Source organism: Balaenoptera musculus, chromosome 10, assembly GCF_009873245.2.
Source record: "Balaenoptera musculus isolate JJ_BM4_2016_0621 chromosome 10, mBalMus1.pri.v3, whole genome shotgun sequence".
In the NCBI taxonomy this organism is placed as follows: Eukaryota; Metazoa; Chordata; class Mammalia; order Artiodactyla; family Balaenopteridae; genus Balaenoptera; species Balaenoptera musculus.
The window spans coordinates 86,249,977-86,270,487 of record NC_045794.1 but is presented as its reverse complement, the minus strand read 5'-3'; the positions used below and the strand labels follow the sequence as shown (position 1 = coordinate 86,270,487).

The 20,511-nt window shown below is 44.5% G+C and overlaps 1 protein-coding gene across 3 annotated transcripts in view; it reads left to right on the top strand.

Annotated features, from left to right (window-relative positions):
- NT5DC3 (5'-nucleotidase domain containing 3) overlaps positions 1-20,511 on the top strand; it is a 59,035-nt gene that overhangs the window by 13,017 nt on the left and 25,507 nt on the right. The window contains exons 1-5 of one of the 3 annotated variants that reach the window (XM_036866250.1): positions 6,869-6,965; positions 7,580-7,820; positions 8,999-9,183; positions 15,384-15,458; positions 15,913-15,968. In XM_036866250.1, the coding sequence (XP_036722145.1) occupies positions 9,016-9,183; positions 15,384-15,458; positions 15,913-15,968 (299 nt within the window). In that variant the 5' untranslated portion in view covers positions 6,869-6,965; positions 7,580-7,820; positions 8,999-9,015. Of the gene's footprint in view, positions 1-6,864; positions 6,966-7,579; positions 7,821-8,998; positions 9,184-15,383; positions 15,459-15,912; positions 15,969-20,511 lie in introns of those variants that run through there. The other 2 variants (XM_036866249.1, XM_036866248.1) reach the window with 2 other exon arrangements.

The window sequence follows — 20,511 nt, the reverse complement described above, 5'->3', positions numbered from 1 at the left end:
CACCAGGGAAGCCCCTATATGTATACTTCTAAAAGAAATTTTGAAACCTTGTTTTCAATCTATACGTGACCTTTAAAAAGAGAATTTGAAGCTGTGTTAAGTGAATATGAACTAATTCATAAAATATTTTGAATATTAATATTCATGAAATATAGGAGTATTGTGAAATATAAGCAGAAGTTAAGATTTGATCAAATTAGGAAAAATAAATATTTGAAATCTACTCTAACTTTTGTTGATGTAGGAACATAGAAATATGTCACGAGCTAAGAAATGTGACCTCGAGCTGGTAATCTTGTCTCATCTTCATTTTCCTCCTGTAAAGTGGGGATAATAACTAGTGTCTCATGTTAAGTGGGGTCCATTCACATTGCTTCATATGGTTCCTGGCACATCACAAATGCACATAATTATTAGCCACTAGGATAACTTGTTGGTCCATTGAGAACTGGGAAGATTCAAAGAAAGCTTTGTGGTAGTATAGTTATTCCTAGGTCCCCAGGGGATTTGATCTAGGATCCCTGAGGATACCAAAATACACGGGTGCTCAAGTCCCTTATATAAAATGGCATAGTATTTGCTTATAACCTAAGCATATCCTCCCATATACATTAAATCATCTGTAGATTACTTTTAATACTTAATAAATGTAAATGCTGTGAATAGTTGTAAATACAGTGTAAAGGCTGTGTAAATAGTTGCTGGCATGTGGGAAAGTTTTACTTTTTGGAACTTTCTGGAAAAAAATTTTTTGGGGGGAATATTTTCATTCTGCAGTTGGTTTGTTGAATTCGTGAATGTGGAACCCAAGGACATGCAGGGCTGACTGTAAATGGGGGGAAAAGGAGGCTTTTCTTCTGTTTTTTGAAGCTCTAAAATTCTCTGGGAAAAAGTTTTTTCCCCCCCATTTTTCTCTTCTTCCTTTTCTTCTTCAGGGGCTTCATATCTTTATATTCTTTTTCTAGGAGAACAGCTTGATGTCTACGGCATATTCCAAGAAGAAAAAGTCTAATTAATTAAAGAAAAATGACATCTTAATGTCTCTGGGACTGTGGTTTTTCCATTACCAAAAAATTGAACTTCAAGGATTTTCAAGTGCATTTCAGCTTTTCTGTTTGAACATTTTCCTGTTAACATGTTTGGTTCCTGAGTTCAGATATCTGAGATGTGTATGTTTGGGCCTCCAAATGGAGCATGTTTTCCCCCAGGTTTTGCTTTTTAATATAACTGCAGTGAAATCTTTGGGTATAAATCTTTATCTGCATCTCTTGGTACTTATTGCCACCCTGCTTTCTGGAAAGCTCGAACTGGTTTATACTCTTATTAAACATCAAGGAGTGAGGCTGCCCATTCCCAGCACCAGCACCCACTCTGTGTTCTGTCATTAAAACCAAAAAGGGTAGAAACCCCACCCCCCAAAGAAAACCACATACAAATAACAACAACAGCAACGAAGACACCACTGCAGTCTCATTGGAGAAAAATGGGGTCTTACTTTTCTTAGCCAAGTGACACATGCTTATAATAGAAAAAAGTGTAACTGAAATAAAAACAGTAAAACCATTGATAATCCCACCTTTCAGAGAGAGCTACTCTTAACTGTCTAATTGTCTTATTTTTAAAAAAATAAATTTATTTATTTATTTACTTTTGGCTGCATTGGGTCTTTGTTGCTGCACGCGGGCTTTTCTCTCGTTGTGGCGAGCGGGGGCTACTCTTCCTTGCGGTGCGCGGGCTTCTCATTGTGGTGGCTTCTCTTGTTGCGGAGCATGGGGTCTAGGCGTGTGGGCTTCAGTAGTTGTGGCACGCAGGCTCAGTAGTTGTGGCTCGCGGGCTCTAAAGCACAGGCTCAGTAATTGTGGTGCACGGGCTTAGTTGCTCCATGGCTTGTGGGATCTTCCCGGACCGGGGATAGAACCCATTTTCCCCTGCATTGGCAGGCGGATTCTTAACCACCGCACCACCAGGGAAGTCCCTGTCTAATTGTTTTAGTTTGCTTTTTAAAAAAATAATTGGAATGGTTGAACATTTGTTTATTAGCCATTTAATTTCCTTTCTTGTGAGATATAGTCTTTATCTTTTTGTTTATTGGATTTGTATGGCTTTTTCTTTTTTTACATTAAGGATATTAGTCTTTTGCTGTTTATCTCTTAATTTTGTCTAATATAACCCTTCCCCCCCAAATTTGTGATATTTTTTGATACACAGATGTTTAAAATTTTTATATTGTAAATCTGTTGATATTTTTCTGTTTTGATTTATTCTATTGCTTTTACATTTTGAAAGTTATGTTCTATCCTGAGATGAAGTAAAGAGTAGTCTATATATTTTTCCCACCTTTTTAATATTTAGAAAAAAAAACTTAACTCTTTGATTCACATGGTGTTTGTTTTGCAGCATAGTGTGAAGGAACATCTTACTTGACACCCTTTCCATATAGCTAAACAGTGTTTATTTAGTTAGAGAGATAGACTATTCCAGGTGAATTTTATTCATCAGTATTCAATTACAGTATATTCTGGAGAACGCAGAGTAGTAGATTGCCCATCTTGTTGAAAATAGGGCATATGAAGGAGGATTTAAGATTGGGAAGACAGACTGAAGTCTAAGTGGGGACTGCCTTTGATGCCATGTTAAAAGTTGAAATTTCTAGGCAGTGAGAATTTTGAGTGGCTGAATATCCTTGAAATGAACTTTTAGTTAGGAGTCCTTCAGCTGCAAGCAATAAAAATAAAAAAGCCTGAGTCAAACTGATTTAATTTAAGCAAAAAATTGAAAAGATATTTTATGGGCTTGTGCAGTTGAAAAATCCAGAGGTAGTACCAGCTTCAAGCTTGCCTTGATCCAAGTTCAGTTGATGTTGTTGGGTGGCTTCCTTCCGTCTCTTGACCTTGCTCTCCTCCCCACTGGCCTCTTTTTCAGGTTCCTAAAGGGGGCCCCTCATATCTCCAGATTTATATACTCTTAGGCCCAAGTTTGGAAGAAACGAATGTCTCTTTCTTGAAATTCCCTTATAAATCCAGAAATTTCCTTGATTGGACTCATTGGTTCTCTGTGGCTACAGGGGACATATGAGGACAATTGGCTGGAGGTGGTTCTGTGCCTGCCCCAAATGAATCCGTGTTGGTGAGGGAATTCAGGGGTTCTCTTTGGCCAAGTTTGGGTCACATGCTCTCCTCCCAGAGTCAGGAACAGAACCTCCCCAGGACCACATAGTCTGAATGTTAGGGAGGGGCGGTTTCCCAGAGCAGTTGAGCATACTGGAGAAACAGAAGGTGTGTCAGTCAGGTTAGGCTAGGTTATGCTGCAGTGACAAGCGACACCAAAAATCTCAGTGGTTTAGGATTGGCAGCTATAACCACAGTTTACTTCTCACTCCTGCAGTCTCCTGGGGCCTCAGGCACTTCTCCAGGGCAGTTGCCCTCAATGTGGTGGCCTAGCCTTCCAGGCTTCTCCATCTTGTGGTGTCTCCATAGCACATGTGTCCATGATTGATACAGCAGGGGAGGGAGTGTGCTGTGGTCTGGAAGTGACCCGTGTCACTTCTGCCCACAATCTGTTGGCCAGAGCCGGCCACAGCGGGACTGGGGGTGGTTAGGGGTGAAGGGGGGGGGGTTGTAATCTTCCCCATGTGCCTGGAAGGAGAGAGTGTGAGTAGCACACACGCCCAGGGCCCACAGTCACTGTCTACCACAGGCTCCCTCGAGGACCTCAGTTGGTCTGACTCATCCCTTATGCCCCTCCTCCTGACTTTATCTGACCTGTTCCTGGGACGGTGCTGAGAGTAGGGGATGTATCCCTTTAGAGCTTCCCAGTGTGGTGTCCCCAAGGGCCGAGGGACAGTCATGTGGCCTTTCTGAGGACATCAGGAGTATTCCTTGACATGACTCAGGCCATGGATTTCTACTCGGCACTGCCCCACACACTGCTTCATTAGGCTGGGGGCCTTTATTAAGGGAGAGTCAGTGTGCATTTCTGAACATTACAGGGAACACAGTACTTATCAAAAATCGTATTTCCCAAACTCAGATCTTTACACGGTTTAAAAATCTTTCCTTGAATAGGTGGAAAAATGTCTGACTTCTGTATCTAAGTTCTGATTTCATTCATACTCAGAAGTAAAGATAAAGTTAAGGCAAGGAAGGAATTCTTCTGTGGTGATCTTATAAAAACAAACTCACCAAAAAACCAGAATAACAGAAAATGGTGTAGTGGCTATGGAAAACAGTATGGTGGGTCCTCAAAAAATTAAAAATCAGGTTACTGTATGATCTAGCAAGTCCCCTTCTGGGTATATACCCTGAAGAAGTGAAAGCAGGGGCTCAAAGAGATATTTGTCCATCCACGTGCATCGCAGCTTTATTCACAATAGCCAACGGGTGAGAGCAACCCAAGTGTCCATGTGTCATCACAGATGAATGGATAAACAAAATGTGGATATACTTACAGTGGAATATTATTTAGCCTTTAGAAGGAGTGAACTTCTGACACGTGCTCCAACATGAATGAATCTTGAAGATGCTATGCTAAATAAAATGAGCCACTCACAAAAGACAAATACTATATGATTCTCCTTATATGAGGTACCTAGAGGAGTCGCATTCCTAGAGACAGAGCATAGAAGGGTGGTTGCCAGGGCCTGGGGGAGGAAGAATGGGGAGCTGGTGTTTAATGGGTGTGGAGTTTCACTTTTGCAAGGTGGAAAGAGTTCTGAAGCTGGGTGGTGGGGATGGTCGCACAGCAGTGTGAATCACCTTAACGCCACTGCACCGTACACTTGAAATGGTTAAGATGGTAAATTTTGTGTTATGCATATTTTACCACAATAAAAATAAGCAAACACCGAACCCCAGGAAGCTTACAGATGTTTCCTGTAGGTGGTCCACTGCGTGTCCTAGTGCCCTGGGGGATGAGCAGGTGAGCAACCGGAAGCTGGTGCGTGTGCAGGGGGCGCCCAGCCTGCCGCCGGATCCCAGGAAAGGCGCTCACCTCCCAGCTCAGGGTGACTGCCTTGGGACCCAGCTCTGGCCGGAGCTTTGGGCAGAGCAGCAGAGCTGTCTCTCCACGTCTTTGTCCTCGTCGTATAGTCTTGCGGTCATCATCCATTAGGAGCAAAAGGAATTCGCTCTCTAAATTCGTACCCACTCTTGTGTCTGCTTTGGGGAAGTACATAACTGACTAGTCATGGGCCCTTCTGTTTATACGTGGAGTTTAGACAAGTATAAAGTTTAGACAACTGAGTTTAGATTCAGTTTAGACAGACCGTATTTCTCTGAATGGTTGGCATTCTTTTCTTTTGCCTTGTAATGACTTGCGTTTATTCTTAGCACTTTTTTTGAAGTGATTGCATGGGATGCTGAGATCCTTTTAAGCTGCTGATGTCCCTCGTGTTTATTTCGAGTGATGACAAATTAAGCATGCAAGCTTTCCGGTGGTGATGTTCATGTGACTGATGCACCTTGAGCTTTCCCTCCGGTGGGGAATGCATTCCCGGGCAGCTTCTGGAGATGTGCTGGCTGTCAGCACCATGTTCCAGCACAGTCGTGTTCCCTGAGGGCTTCACAGCTTCTTCTCAGGTAGCAGAAAGGGACGTGGACTTCATTGCCAGCACCTTTCTAAATAGAAACGTCTAAGGTCAACAGGCCATGAGAACTTCCTTGGAAAGGTCATTTGTGAAAGAAGAGCTTTTGGTCACTCTGTAAGCGATCCCGCTTCACTTCGTACAGACGATGCCATGTGGTCCTATTCGGAAAATGACATCCTCTGCAGTGGCCCGTTGATGCTGTAAGGCCAGATGGTCTTCAGTGTTGGATGCTGAAGAGCTTAGGACTGCTGGCTTCTCCCTTCCTGAGGACTAGTTCTCGTGAACTGTCTGCCTTCAAGTTTCTTGAAATGTTACTGTCTTTCTTATCCTCAGATGGATCTTAGTTGCAAAAAAAAAAAAAAAAAAGAAAAGTCCAAGGTTACCATCTCATTGATTTTGACAAAGGAAACTAAGAAGAAATGGAATTGCTGGTGAATCTTGGCTATTTGGATTTTCAGTAGACTTGGTCATATCTAGGTTGTCAGTGGGAGAGAAACTTGGCATCTTACTGGGAGAGAAACTTATGTCATCTTACCCGGTGACCATGAATAGGCTTCAGGGGTCAACCTTCCTGAAGTTTTCCACGAAATTTTATTTGTGTTTTTCTGTGGGGAGAGGATTCTGTGGCTTCTGTTAGGTTCTCAAAGGGATCCAAGCCCCACAGCTATAAGGAGCCTTCTGAAAGGCTCAGAATACGTCATTGTGGCTGGCACGGTGCCCTGATTGGAGTTGTCACCCTGTGAAAGTAGTACTTTTTGGGTATGTCAGGTGGCCCCTGAGAAGTGGATAAAGTGAGAAAGAAGTGAGCAGAAGGGAAGGAGGAAGCATTGTAGACTCTATGGTAAGCCTTGAAATGAGGAACGATTGACTCCATTTTATTGAGAAAATAAATGCACCCTTCTCAAATGCTTGTTGATTCCCATAATCCTGGAGAAGAGTATTAAGAGTGCAGATTCTGAAGCCAGACTTACCAGGTTCAAATCCCAGCTCTGCTGTGTAGTGGTTGTGTGTCCTTCAGCAAATTGTATAATTTCTGTGTGCTTCTAGTGTCCTCATACATCAAATGGGGATAGTAGAGCCTTCGCCTCATGAAGTTGTCGTAAGGATTAAATGAGGAGGTAGAAAGTGCTTCTGAGCATATGGTACGTGGTAAGTGCTTAATAAATGTTAGCTCTTACGACAGAGCCAGGAGGTGGCCCTTAGTAATGTGAAGGGTAGTAAAATACAGATAGTTCAATTTTAGTAGTAAGATGTGGACAGTTCACTTTTCGTGTGCATGTGTTGGTGGTTTTGTACCTATCTCCAGGAAGTTGCCTGCCTTCAACATTTGTTTACTGATGGGTTGCTTCGGGTAAATTTTGGTGCACAAACATCATGAAAGGTGAAAGAATGCTGTTACATATCCTCTTAGCAAAATGGGACGGTCTGTGTTCTTGTTGCAAAATGCCGCATGATGAGATTCTTTGTGTTAAATGACTGCCTGTGAAGTGACTGGATGAGAATGTTGTACTTCCTTTTTGTCTTTAGAAATACATTGTGCAACCTCTGTCATTACCTGACTCTAGAGAGCTGCTTTCTGTCTCTTTGCATTCATCTTCTGACTCATCTAATAATTGTGAAATGTCTTCTTCTGTCAGTTTTATGCTGGAAAATAGAGAATTATCAATTCTCAACTGTGTTCCATGAAAGCTAAAAAAATGACTGCAGAGATGGTATCTTCAGACTTCTTTGATATACCTTCCTGAAAATGATGTGATACTTGGGGCAGGGCAATGAGGAAGCTGAAGGATGACGTTGTAGCAATGATTTGTTTCACTATTGCCACATCTTGGGCAATCTCCTGTCATATCCTGCTTTCTTTATTTAGTCTTTTTTTTAAATCATAGGTGGGAATAATTGCTACGTAATGATGAAATAATGCCTGCAATGATAAAATAGGAAAATGTTTCAAGATGTTGGAAACTAAGATCACTAACCTCCCATACTGCATCTTAGATTTTTAAAAGGATCCAGTGGGCTCATGGAAGTTGTAAGGTAGGATGAGTTTTTGGAAAACCTCCAAGGAAGAATAAAAGTCATGAAAATAGCAATCCTCACAAATAGTCAGAACTGCTCAAAAAAGAAGCTCAAAACTAACATAGGATCCAGGGGACCCTGATGGTATCCTGGGGATAATCACATTTCTAACAAACCATCTGAAGGAAATCATCTGAAAGGCAAAGATGAACATCTGAAGGTACTTAATGCTGTTTTGTTGTTTTTTTAAACAGGAAAAAACCCTAAGTGTGTAACATAGAGTAAAAGGTTGATGTGGCACAATATACCAGAATCTTATATAATGGGTTTTAAAAAAAAATTAATTAGTTTATTTATTTATTTTTGGCGGTGTCGGGTCTTTGTTGCTGTGCGCGGGCTTTCTCTAGTTGGCAGCGAGGGGGGGGCTACTCTTCACTGTGGTGCGCGGGCTTCTCGTTGCGGTGGCTTCTCTTGTTGCAGAGCACGGGCACTAGGCACGTGGGCTTCAGTAGTTGTGGCTCGCGGGCTCTAGAGTGCGGGCTCAGTCGTTGTGGCGCACGGGCTTAGTTGCTCTGCAGTGTGTGGGATCTTCCCGGACCAGGGCTCGAACCCGTGTCCCCTGCATTGGCAGGCGGATTCTTAACCACTGTGCCACCAGGGAAGCCCTATATAATGATTTAAATTTATATTCTTAGAAAGTCTGTAATGATAGAACACATTATGATAGGATATTAAATTTAGAGTGGAACACAAAGCTGTGTATATTCCTGTGGGGTCAGCTATGTAGACTACGTACATAGAACAATATGGGCGGCAAATACAGGAAATGTTAGTAGTTTTTTTCTGGGCGATGTTACAGTGGGTGATATTTAATTATCTACATGTTTATCTTCTAAAATCTCTAACTGGCATGTATTCTTTTTTAAACAAAAACAAATCTTTTCGTGATGTCGAAGCAAATTTTTTTTTATAACAGTCTTATTAGGATGTTATGTACATACCATACAATTCACCCACTTAAAGTTTCCCATTCAGTGGGTTTTAGTGTAATCAAAACAGCTGTTCAGCCATCACCACAATCAATTTTAGAACATTTTCACCACCCCCAAAAGAAATTCTATGCCCATTAGCAGTCATTCCATTTCTCCCCATCCGCCAGTTCTAGGCAACCACCAGTCTATTGATACTATCTGACTTAGTGGATTTGCCTAGTCTAGACATATCATATAAATTGAATCATACAATATGTGTTCCTTTGTGACTGGCTTCTTTCACTTAGCGTAATGTTTTCAAGGGAAGGCTAATCACTCTTGCACTTCAATTTACTCATTTTGTTTCGAAATCATACTGACCTTTATTTATCATCGGGTATAATGTATTTTTTCCCTTTACTTCTAGAATTGGTTCCTTCCATTATGAGCAACTTGTTGAATCCAGATGCCATCTTCTCAAACAATGAGATGAGCTTGTCGGACATTGAAATCTACGGCTTTGATTATGATTACACCTTGGTGTTTTATTCCAAGCACCTCCACACACTGATATTTAATGCCGCTCGGGACCTTCTCATCAACGAACACAGGGTAAGAGCATGGGGACCTCACAGTCCTCTTCCCCTTCCCCGCTGGCGTTTGAAGACTAGCCGTGAGCTGACCTGGCCTCATGCATGGCACAGTAGACATCCCTTAGTAAATTGTTGCTGAATGAATGAGTAGATTTGGTTCCATTCCAAATGACTCCATCTGGAAGATAGTTTTCTTAAAAAACCACTTTATCGAGGTATGATTGACACGTGAAAGGCTATATGTATTTAATGTATATAACTCACTGAGGTTCAGGAGAAGTGTGTGAAACCATCATCAAGGTCATAAACTATCCATCGCCTCCCAAAGTTTCCTCCTGCCCCCTTTATTTATCATTATTGTTATTTGTGTGTGTGTGTGTGTGTGTGTGTGTGTGTGTGTGGTAAGAACGCTTAACATAAGATCTACCCACTTAGCAAATTTTGAGTATACAATACAATATTGTTAGCTATAGGTACTATGCTATATAATAGATCTCCAGAACTCATTTATCTTGCCTAACTGAAACTTTGTACCTGGAAGATAGTTGTTTGTTTATTAAAGAATCTTTAGATGTCTCTGACAAAAAGACTGTCCCAAGTTACTCATGAGTGGAGATTCAGCCACGGACGTTTGCCCTCTCCTTTCTCATGGAGCAGTGACATAGGTTCTCCCAAAGCCGGATGCAGTGGCAGACTGTTGAGTTCTGGTTGGAAGGAATTCTTGAAATCATGGGCAATGTTTTACTCTCATCACTGAACGGAATCGCGTTCTTAGATAAAGAATATTTGAGTGTCTTTTGATGTGTAGTGTTGTTGAGAGCTTATAATAGGGAAGGAAGAAAAACACTCAAAACCAAACGTGGTTTTCTCTAGTCTAGTTTGAGTACATGTTTCAGGAACTAGGATGAGAAGCATCCTCAGAGGTCATCTGGACCAGTCCCCTTTGAGAACCCCTGGCAGCATCCCGAGAAGTGTGACTGGAGTGCATCCCTCCTGGAGGTGTTCTCCAGGAACTTGGGGAGATTCTTCCACGGGTTGAACAATTCTGCCTTCATGCAGCTTTTACCCCTGATCCCTTCTCGTCATTCATCCCTTCACACATTCGTTCTCCCTTTACTCAGTCCTCTTCTGTGCTAAGCTCTGTCATAGAAGCAGGGAGGATGAAGGTGAGTAGGATACAGGTGCTGTCCTTGGGGAACCAACAGTCTAGTGGGGGAGTCCATCCTGTAGGCAGGTAAATTATGAAGCCTCTGCCTGGTGGAGCCCTACAGACATCTGAACAGAGAGCTAGGCGTGTGCAGAGGATGGTTGGAACAACTTTCTCTGCCTGAGGGAATTGGGGAAACAGCGAAGGAGGTGATATTTCAGTGGAATCTGGAAGGAGTTTATCCACAGAGGTGGGCTGGGGGTGGGGGAGGGTGGGTGTGAGTAACCTAGAAACCTAAATCATGAAAACTGATGTTTTATACTTGACTATTTGAGAAATGGGCTGGGTGTTATGTGGACCATTATGCCCTCTAAGACTTCTTTTTTTTTTTCACACACACACACACTGTATTTTATTTTTACAAGAGATAGACTGACACCAAGCATTGTACATGGATGACCACAACAAAAGCAACAATGATTGCAATTACCAAACATGAAACACACTCATACTATGTCTAAGACTTCTTTTACCTGTTGAATCATTCTTAGTTTTTCCAACCATTCTCATTTGGCTTCTTTTCTCATCTGTTCATCGTCTTGGTCACCCTCCTTTGTGTGTGCTCTGGTTTATCCCTCTCAGATGTGAGGCTCTGAACTGAAGATGTTACCGCAGGTGGGGTCTGACTAGTGTGGAATAGAGGGAGCCCATCACCTTCCTGGTTCTGGGTATCGTACCTTTATTAATGCTGTTAAAGTTTTGGATCCTCACCATTTGGTGCAGTATATTTCCTGATCCCCTCAGCTTTTGGTTATCAGTGGATTTAATAAGAAACTCATTTGTCCTTTTCAAAATGCAGAAATGGCACTTGCCAAAAATAACATTCCCTTCAGCCACCAAGCTCTCTTTAGTTATGGCCACTCGATCAGATGTAAACCCATCTAGCCACTTGCCATCCAGCTGCATTTCTCCATTTGTTCAAGAGACTCTCTTCTCTTTGGTCTAACCCACGGTCCTTTCCTTTTACTTTGAGGATGGAAGCAGGATAAGAGCGAGGTGGTCCTGCTCTTGCTCTCCTATATGTCGGCTTATCCCATCTCCCCACCACCCCACTGGAGAGCGAGCTGAAGGGGTCTTGCACTGGTGCTGGCATTCTAATCTAATCTAATCATCTGCAACGTTTGCTGTGACTGATATCACTTATAAAACGAAACTCATTATACTAACAGCACCAACTGTTGGTTGTCTGCTCAGTGCCAAAAGCACAGGTTCTGGAGCCTGACTGCTGGAGTTTGAATCCTGGCTTTTACCACTTATTTCTTAGGTAATCTTGAGTAACTGACCTAATGTCTCTGAGCCTCAGTTTCCTCCTCTGTGAAATGGGCACAGTTAACAGTACTTTTCTCAAATGTTATTGTGATAATTAAAGGAGTTAATTTCTGTAAAATGCCTGGCACATAGAATACACTCAGTAAAGGTTAGCTATTACTACTATTATTTCTGATCTGCGTGACAGCCCTGCAAATGGATATTCACTCTGTTTTACAGTTGAGCAGACTGAGGCTTACGGAGTTCAGCTGGTAGTTCAAGGCCACAAGACCAGTAGGAGGCAGAACCAGAATTTAAACTTAGATTTGTCTGTTTCCAAGGCAGAGCTGCTCTCTTCTTTGTTCACGTTGCCTTTTGTGGGATTAATAACACCTTTTCTTTCTACCCTATGGGTTTGTTGTTCATATGAAAATAAAATATTCATGAAGATTAAAAATTTATGAAATTTGGAGAGAAAAGAGAGATGAAATAGATGGGAAAAAGATGCAATCATTGTGATTAGAAAAGCTTCTAGATTTAAGATACTTATTTCATTCCCATTATGTCTGTTTGTTGCTTTGATAAAAGAAATATGTCCTAACACTAATTATATCAAGCATATTAATAGAGGCAGTTATGCTAATGCAGATTTTTCTCTTGTTTTGGATTTGAAAATAATTCTTCCAAGAGGCTGTTGGAAGCATTGAGTTTGGTGCCATTTTTTTTCCTGCCAAAGACTAAAAGTACTTGTAGAGATGAAAGACATCTGCTTTTGAGATGCATAGTAATAGAGCAGTAAGTTTGCAATTTAGCATCTTCCCCAAAAGCAAATGTAAATGTTCCAGCCCTTTCGTAATTACCCTTTCTCTTTTTTTTTTCACGAGAATAAGTTTTTACAAAAATTGAAATAAATATTGGGTAATAACTGAATCTATATTTTCATTCGGTACGTCCGCCCCAAGGGATGGAAAGACAGTGTTAGAAGAGTTCTTAATTTCACCTCCCAGATTTGCACCCTCATCAGTGTTCCTGATTATTAATGGTTACCGATGTTCACCCCGTTTTTCAAATCCAAAGCCTAACACCAGCCTCGACTCCTCAGTTCGCCTCTGATCTCTCAGCACATGCTGTCTCTTTTTTATAACAAACTTTTCCTTTTAGAAGAGTATTAGGGTTACAGAAAAGTTGCAAAGGTAATACAGAGAGTACACCCCATGGCTGGTTTCCCCTAATGTTAACATTTTACATTACTGCGGTGCATTTATCACAACTGAGGAACTGATATTAATTAATTGTTATTGATGAAAGTCTGTACTTGCTTCAGGTTTCCTTAGTTTTTACCTCATGTCCTTTTCCTGGTCCAGGATCCCATCCAGGACACCACATTGCATTTAGGTGTCACGTCTCCTTAGGTTTCTCTTGGCTCTGACAGTTTCTTACAGGTTCCTTATTTTTGATGACCCGTTGATGACTTTGATGGTTGTGAAGAGTCCTGGTCAGTACATTTTAGCATGCCCTTCTCTTGGGCTCTGTCTCCTGTTTTCTCCTGGTTAGACTGGGCTTGTGGATTTGGGGAGGAAGACCATGGAGGTAGAGTTCCATTCTCATCACATCCTGTCAACATGACTTACCACCGACGATGCTGGCCTTGACCATCTGGCTGAGGTAGTGTTTACCAGGTCTCTCCACTATAAAATTACTCTTATCTCCCTTCCCACGCTGTACCGTTTGGGAGGAAGTCAGTCTCTGCAGCCGTGAGCTCTCTTTTCCCTCATTCAGAATATGTCCTGCCTGCCTCTATCCACTTCTCACCTCCCCCGCTGCCTGCACCCCGGTCCAAGCCACCATCACCTCCCGCCCGATGGTGCGGTAGCCCCTTGACTGGTCCCCTGGCTTCTATTCTTGCCCCTTAGTCTGTTCTCCATTCGGCAGCAAGAGTGAACCTTTAAACGTTAGTCATCTCAGTCCTGGACTCAAGACCCCCTCGGGCCTTCCCATCACACTTGGAGTGACAGCAGAGGCCTCTAGTGCTCTGGGCCCCCGGCTTCCTCACCAGCCTCCTCTCCTCCCACCTGCCCTCGCTCTGCTCCAGCTGCCTCGCCGCTCCTTGAACCGCCAGACACGCTCCCACCTTCGGGCCTTTGCACCTGCCAGCCCCTCTGGTGGAACCTCCTGCCTGGCTCCAGGCAACCCGAAGCCTTGCTCCTCATTGTTTTTTTTCCCCTAGATCTCTGAACCCTTGTACTGCGTTCTTCCTATAGTACTTACCACTATGAGGCACTGTACCATGCGTTGATTTGTTTATGGTTCGCCTGCCCATCATAGAATGGAAACTTCTTAGGGGCAGAGGCGGTGTCAGTTGCTTTTGTTTTTGTTTATTTTAGCTGTGCCATGTGGCATGCGGGATCTCAGTCCCCCGACCAGGGATCGAACCCGGGCCCCCTGCAGTGGAAACGTGGAGTCTTAACCACTGGTCCGCCAGGGAAGTCCTGACAGTGTCAGTTTTGTTCACTGCCACATTCCCAGGCCCTGGCACAAAGTACTCGCTCAGTAACTACTTGACGCGTTCATTGGATTCCACTGTTACGTGGGAGTATAGTGCTTGGTGTAGAATTGCCTGATGCAGGTCATTTTGCCTTGGCTTCGTGTTTTGTGTGGATTTTGGAGAACTTTGTTTCTATACTCTTCTGCCCAGGAGGGAAATAGCATTGAGGGATTTCTTGGCACACGTGGCAGGTATTAGATAAATGAGCCCGAATGTGACATTTGACTCAGCGCTTTGTGCAGCTTGGCTGGAGAACTTGGCGCATGCGGGTCAGCCTGGTGGTTCCAGGAGATGTTCTTGCACACGCGTGACCCTGGCCGTGCACTGGGAGGTAGCTGTGCAGCCATGTAGAGGGATTTCCTGTGCCCGTTGACAGTTGTGGAGGTTTTTTACGTAAGCAGTTCACATCGTGATTGGGAGATCCTGGGGACACAGCCTCCCTAGACTCAGAAGTTGATATTCTGGCCCGCAGGTGCACGCTCTGAGGGCAGGGGCAGTGGGGAGAGCCTGACCCCCCGCCTCACCACGCCCCGTGCTGTGTGGCCCAGGCCAGGTTGTTTCATCCGGAGCCTCTGAGGTCCCATCTGTCAAATGGGCATGATGGGGCCAGCTGTGCAGAGCAGCAGACAGTGTGCTCGGTACGTCGGTGCTACCAGCGAGGTAACTGGTGTTCCAATTCTGAGATCTCGGGAGAGAGGGAAGGACTTGGATGCCGGGTGCAGTGGATAAGGAGGGGACTGGGATTTTTGTGTAGTAGGAGGGACAGGTTAATGATTAGGAAATAGCAGGTGAGCCAGGCCATGTGTTCTGAACCAGAGTTGGAGCTGTACCCGGGAGCCGGGCGCTGAGAGAGGGTGTCTCCGGCCCGAGTGGGAGGAAGGCTGTACCGACGGCTGAGGGGTCCCTGCAGCTGAGGACAGGGGAGAGTTAAGGCCAGAGAAGCCGGGGGGCTGAAGAAGCTGGGGGGCTGAAGAAGCTGGGGGGCTGAGGCCTCATCTGTGTGTGGGCAGATAAACACGGAGTAGGGCAGAAGGGGTGCTCTGTGGCCTGGAAGCGCTTGGTCTGGAAGCAGAGGGCAAGCTGTGGCCTGTCCCTTCTGACCCCAGCTTCCCACCCAAGTGCACGAGCCGCCTCAGCCTTCGTACAGGGGCCAAGTGTGGATGGCTGTCTTGAACTTCGTACGTCGCCAGCTGAAACCGGTTCCTTTCTTCCTTCTTAGTATCCTGCGGAAATCAGGAAGTATGAGTATGACCCAAACTTTGCAATCCGTGGACTGCATTATGACGTGCAGCGGGTAGGTTGAATTCTCATCCTTTTTTACAGTTAAACGTGTTCGGGGGTAAAATGTACTCTTGATGCTTTTCTTTGCTGAACGTGTAAATTGATTTTAAATTATGTTCTTTGGGGCTGAAGAACTAAACTATCCAAAACATCTTTGGATGAAGTCTTTTTCAAGAGACTGTATTGGAAGAGCATGAATGCATTTAGCCACTGGGAGATACTTGCTTATTTCCAATAGTCAGTCATTTTCAACATTATGAGGACAAGGTGGTTGTCATATCTTTTTTTGCAGACAGGCCGTTTCCTTAATGAGGAACTCAGCAAGCAAACCTTTCAGAAACATACAGGATGCTTCTTTGTTTACGACAACTTGATGTTGATAGGATTTGTGATGACACCTGGCATTTTCATTAAATATGCAAATTGTTGTGCATTATTCACCTGTGTATGTGCTTGTGTTTTTGAAGGCAGTCTTGATGAAGATCGATGCTTTTCATTACATCCAGCTGGGAACTGTCTACAGGTAAGAGTGAAAGGAGGTAAATTTAATTTACCCAAAGTAACCAAGTGGCTTTGGGTTTCAAGACCCCCTGACTGTTTAGTGATGGGAGGGCTGCAGTGTGTGTATCTGTGAATCGTTCACTCATTCCCCCACTCCCTCCCTCTTTCAGGAACATTGATCAGGCCACTACCATGTTAGATGCTAATGGTTTGGCTTGTGAGGATGTCTTCAAGGAGCTCAGGATGTAGGTTGGAAGCCACACAAGTAGACCAATGAGTGCAGTCCACAGTGACCCAGGTGATGATGGACGTGTGCTCAGCCGTTAGGGAGCACTTTGGAGGACTCTGGGGAAGATGGGCTCTCCAAAGGCGATGGTGGCCACCTGAGTGAGGGTCCTGCAGAGGAGGTTTGGAGGGGGAGGGATGGTGGGGGCAGGTTGTTGTTCCCGCCATGGTAGTTGAGTAGTTTGGATATTAAGGCTCTTTTCCTCCTGTTTATTATTGATAGAATTAGTAGAAGTACTGAGCTCAGTGAGAAATCTTTGTAACTTTGAAATGAAGGGTTTTTGCCTTTTCTAGTTCTTAAATTTGTGGGTGGGATTTAGGAGTGTGGTTTGTATTTACATATATATTTGGTGTTTTTCTTTCTGTTTCTAAATAATGTGCTTACACTTCTGTTTCCTAATTTATTAATTCTGGACGTTGTCCCTGCTGTGAGGGCTGAGGATTTGGCTCTCCTGCACACGCACCCCCTTCTCCAGCCTCATTCTCCTAACCCTGTTGAGATCTCTCTCTCATTATTTCACCGTTTGCATTATGACTCTGTAGGTCTTGTTCATTCTTAAGCCAAGTAGTGCACTGAGATCATTTTCTTGTACAGTGCTTGGTTTTTAGGTTTAATAATAACCTCATTTTTTATTTGCTTAGTTTTCTAGTTAGGTATCTCTAGTTTTTTCCTTAATGTTCCATCACAGATATCAAGCATATATTTATTTCCCCACAATTCAAATGTGTTACATAATCTCTCAGTTACTTTTTTTTTTGACTACCTCCTCCTGCTCTGATCTACTCTGATTGTTCATTCTGGGATTTCCATTTGCTACTTTCCCTGTTTCCTGGTTCCCGTCTCTTCCTCTTTCTGGCTTTACTCCCTCATTTTGCTGGAGCACATCCTCCAGTAGCTTCTTGGTACCGGATACGGCTGATTCTGGGGATCTGTGGTCGTTCATCAGTTCCTCTTGTCGGTGTCCCCTTGCAGGCCCCGTTCTCAGTGTTGCTCAGTCAGGTGCCTCCTTCTCACCAACTGTTTGTTTTCTAAAAACATGTTGAAATGTCTTATCTGCTGATGTCTTTGCACTCATTTCCTTTGATTTTGAGCAGTTTATTCTTTTACTGTCATTTTAATGGTGTTTCAAGAGGGAGAAGAGGTGGTGGTGGTGACGAGAATAATAATAATATTAGTAATACTAAATAGCAACTAACAAATACTGAGTTTTGCAGTGAGACAGATACTGCCATAAAGGTTTTGAGTTAACTCATGTGATCTTCAAAATAATCTTATAAGGTAGGTACTATTATTGGTCCCAGAGATGTTAATAAGTAACTTGCCCAAGGCCACACAGAGGTAGAATTCAGACCCAGACAGTCTGGCTCCAGAGTCTGTGCTCTTGGCCTGTGTGCAGCAGGCATTTCTGAATGTATGAGGGTTAACTGGAAGTCCTCAGCAGATCTTTCAAATCTGTCCCTCCAATTATGTTTCTACCCTCTGCTCCTGGACTCAGACGCTTATCCCATCTCTCCTGGGCTCTTGTGGTTTTGTGCAGCGCAGTCCATCCTGGACGTAGTTGCTAGACTGATCTACCTAAAGCATTGCCTTCAACAACCCCTCTCTCTTCTGAAATCCTGGATGGCTCCCCACTGTCTGAAGAATAGAGCCCAGATCTCTTAAATTTTCCATCAACCTTCTCTAAACCCTTAGCTTCCTCTTCTGCCATACACACCTCCTTTACTTCCTGGATTGGTTAAGACTCTTGGTTGCAAGTGACTGAGACCCAACTCAAACTGGCTTTTAAAAAACCCCAGTTTGGGCTCGCTCGTTGTGTAGTCTAGGGACAGAGCTTGTTGCAGGTGTAGCTGGCTCCAGGGGTCCAGGTAGTTGTTGTCAGTTCTCTTTCCGTCTCTTGGCGTTCCTCCTCTCTGGCTTAGCTCACAGCAGGCCCCTCCGCGTGGTGACCCCTGGCAGTACCAGCCTTCCACCCCCAGCTCCAGGTCAAGGGGAGAAGGGGAGTTTCTCTTCCCAGCAGTTTCAGCCAGTCTCAGGGAGCGGATGCCGGGCAGGTGCAACAACACAAATATTCCTTTCCTCCGAGTTCTCCTTTCTCACTGCTCGGCATCTGTTCAGGCTGGCGTTCTCCCAGGATGTGGTTTTCCTTCTCCTCTGCTTCTTGAAATCTCACCCATCCTTCTGCATGGCTGACTGGTGTTGAGGCCTCTCCTCACCCTCTCAGCCTGACAGGGTCTTCCTCTCCTGTGGTCCATCCCATCCTGTGGCTCCTGATTATCTTGTTCCTTCTTTTGTAGATAAATCATCCATTGTATTAGGGGTGCGGACAGGGCCAGCCAGGAGGAGCCGCTGAGGCATTTAAAGGGGAAGGAGTGCTCAGGTTGAGGTCCTGGGAAGGTCGCTGGGGCCTCGGGGCTGAGAGGGGGTGTGGTAGCCAAAGCAGCAGGGGTGCGTGTGTGGCTCTGGAGTCCCACTTCCTGAGTGTGAACCCCAGCCCCACTGCTCACGTGTGTGCGGCCTCGAGCCAGTTATCGACCTGCTCAAAGCCCTTGGTGTTTACTCCTCTGTAAAATGGGCATGATTCCAGCACCCACCTCCAGGGCGGCCGGTCATTTGGACTAGAGCATGCTTGGAACAGCATAGGCAGGCAAAAATGTCACTTCTCTCCTCTCTCCCCTCCAAAGGGGTAACGAATGAGCAGATGGGGGGGAGGAATGCTTGTGCCTCAGCCTCGTCCCTCTCTCATCCCCGCAGGGTCACTGCATCCGGCCGGCTTTCCCGCTGTGTGCGTGGGGCTCTGTGCGTGAGCACTGCTGGGCCCAGGGGCGCGCTGGCTCCCCGCCGCGGTCCTGTTTCATACCCATGTTTTCAGTTCTTAACTGGGAACCTTGTGAAAAGCTAGGATTGTTCCCATCGTAGTCACAGCAGCAGAACTTGGATAGTACTTACCATATACCGGGTGCCGTTCTGTTTATAGCAACTCATTTAATCTTCTCAGTAGGTACCACCAGGAGGTGGGTACTGCTATTGCCCCCACCCCCCATTTAAAAAATGACACTGACACCCAAAGAGGTTAAATTACTTGTTCCTGGTCCAGGTCATCCCCCCAGCAGGTGAGGGAGCTGGGATTTGAACCCAGGGCAGGCTTTTTCAGGTCTGTGCTCCTACCCTTTCTATTTCTCTTATGCACACAGGGCCACGTAAAGTTTTATTTTGATTTCAGTGCTGGTTTAGGCCGCATTCGGGTGCGGCCGACCGTCTCCCTGAGCCTCCGGCAGGTCTGTGTGCTGCTCTGTCTGCATGTTTTCAGCTGGCATTTGGTTATGTGGGCCTGAAAGATGCAGCTTGTGTGGCCACGGGCCTGTGAACGTGTCTTCGAGGTGGCAGTGGCTTCCGAAAGACCGGGCAGCCCCTAGGGTGGGGACAGAAAAATAACTCCCCCGGCAGAATCCCTTTACTTTGTATATTCCCTTTCTAGGTGTCAGAGCCTTAGGGGTGTTCACTGCTGACTGCTGCTGCGGTAGCCAGAGCTGTCTTCCACGGTCCCTGTCTAGAATGATCCGGTTTAGTCCCAGTGTCTTATCTGATTTCTGGAGCAAAGATAAAGGGAAGTCCAGTGCTCTTTTGTTTTCAAAGGCCAGTAGTTGTTTCAAGTTAATCAAGATCAGAGGCAAAATATCAATGAATCCCCTTGGCTATTTTTAAAATTAAGATAAGGGTAGAGAATGGAAGAAAGAAGCTGAAGTGATATTTTCATTAAAGTTACATGTCACATGTAAATTATGTTTTATACGTAGTTTAATATTGGCCAAGTGTGATAAGCAACCTGTTTGTATTAGTAACTGAAATTCGAGTTGAATTGTTTATACGCCCATTGTAGCACAGCGTGGTGTTTCCATCATTGACTCTGTGGTTTCCTTACCATTGGTATCTGTTTCTCAGGTGCCTTCTCCTCTAGAGAAGGGGGTGGGGAACAGATATTTCCCTTCACAGTTCTCTAGAGGGGCTATTCCAGGGGAGGAAGTCTGAGACCATTAAATCCCACGTGAAAGCACCTGCTCACAGCACGGGTACCAGAGACAGGGGTGGAATCCTGGCCAGTCAGACTCCACAATCTTTTTTTCCCTCTGTTTGGAGGAGTTGGATTCATTTACAGATTCTGTTGCAGCTCCTGGAAGCAGGCAGATGGGGGATGTTACCTTTACTTTTTACACATGGGGATACAGGCCATGTGTGATGCAGCATTTGGGGTCATTCCTCCCAGAGGTGGTGTCAGGCATCC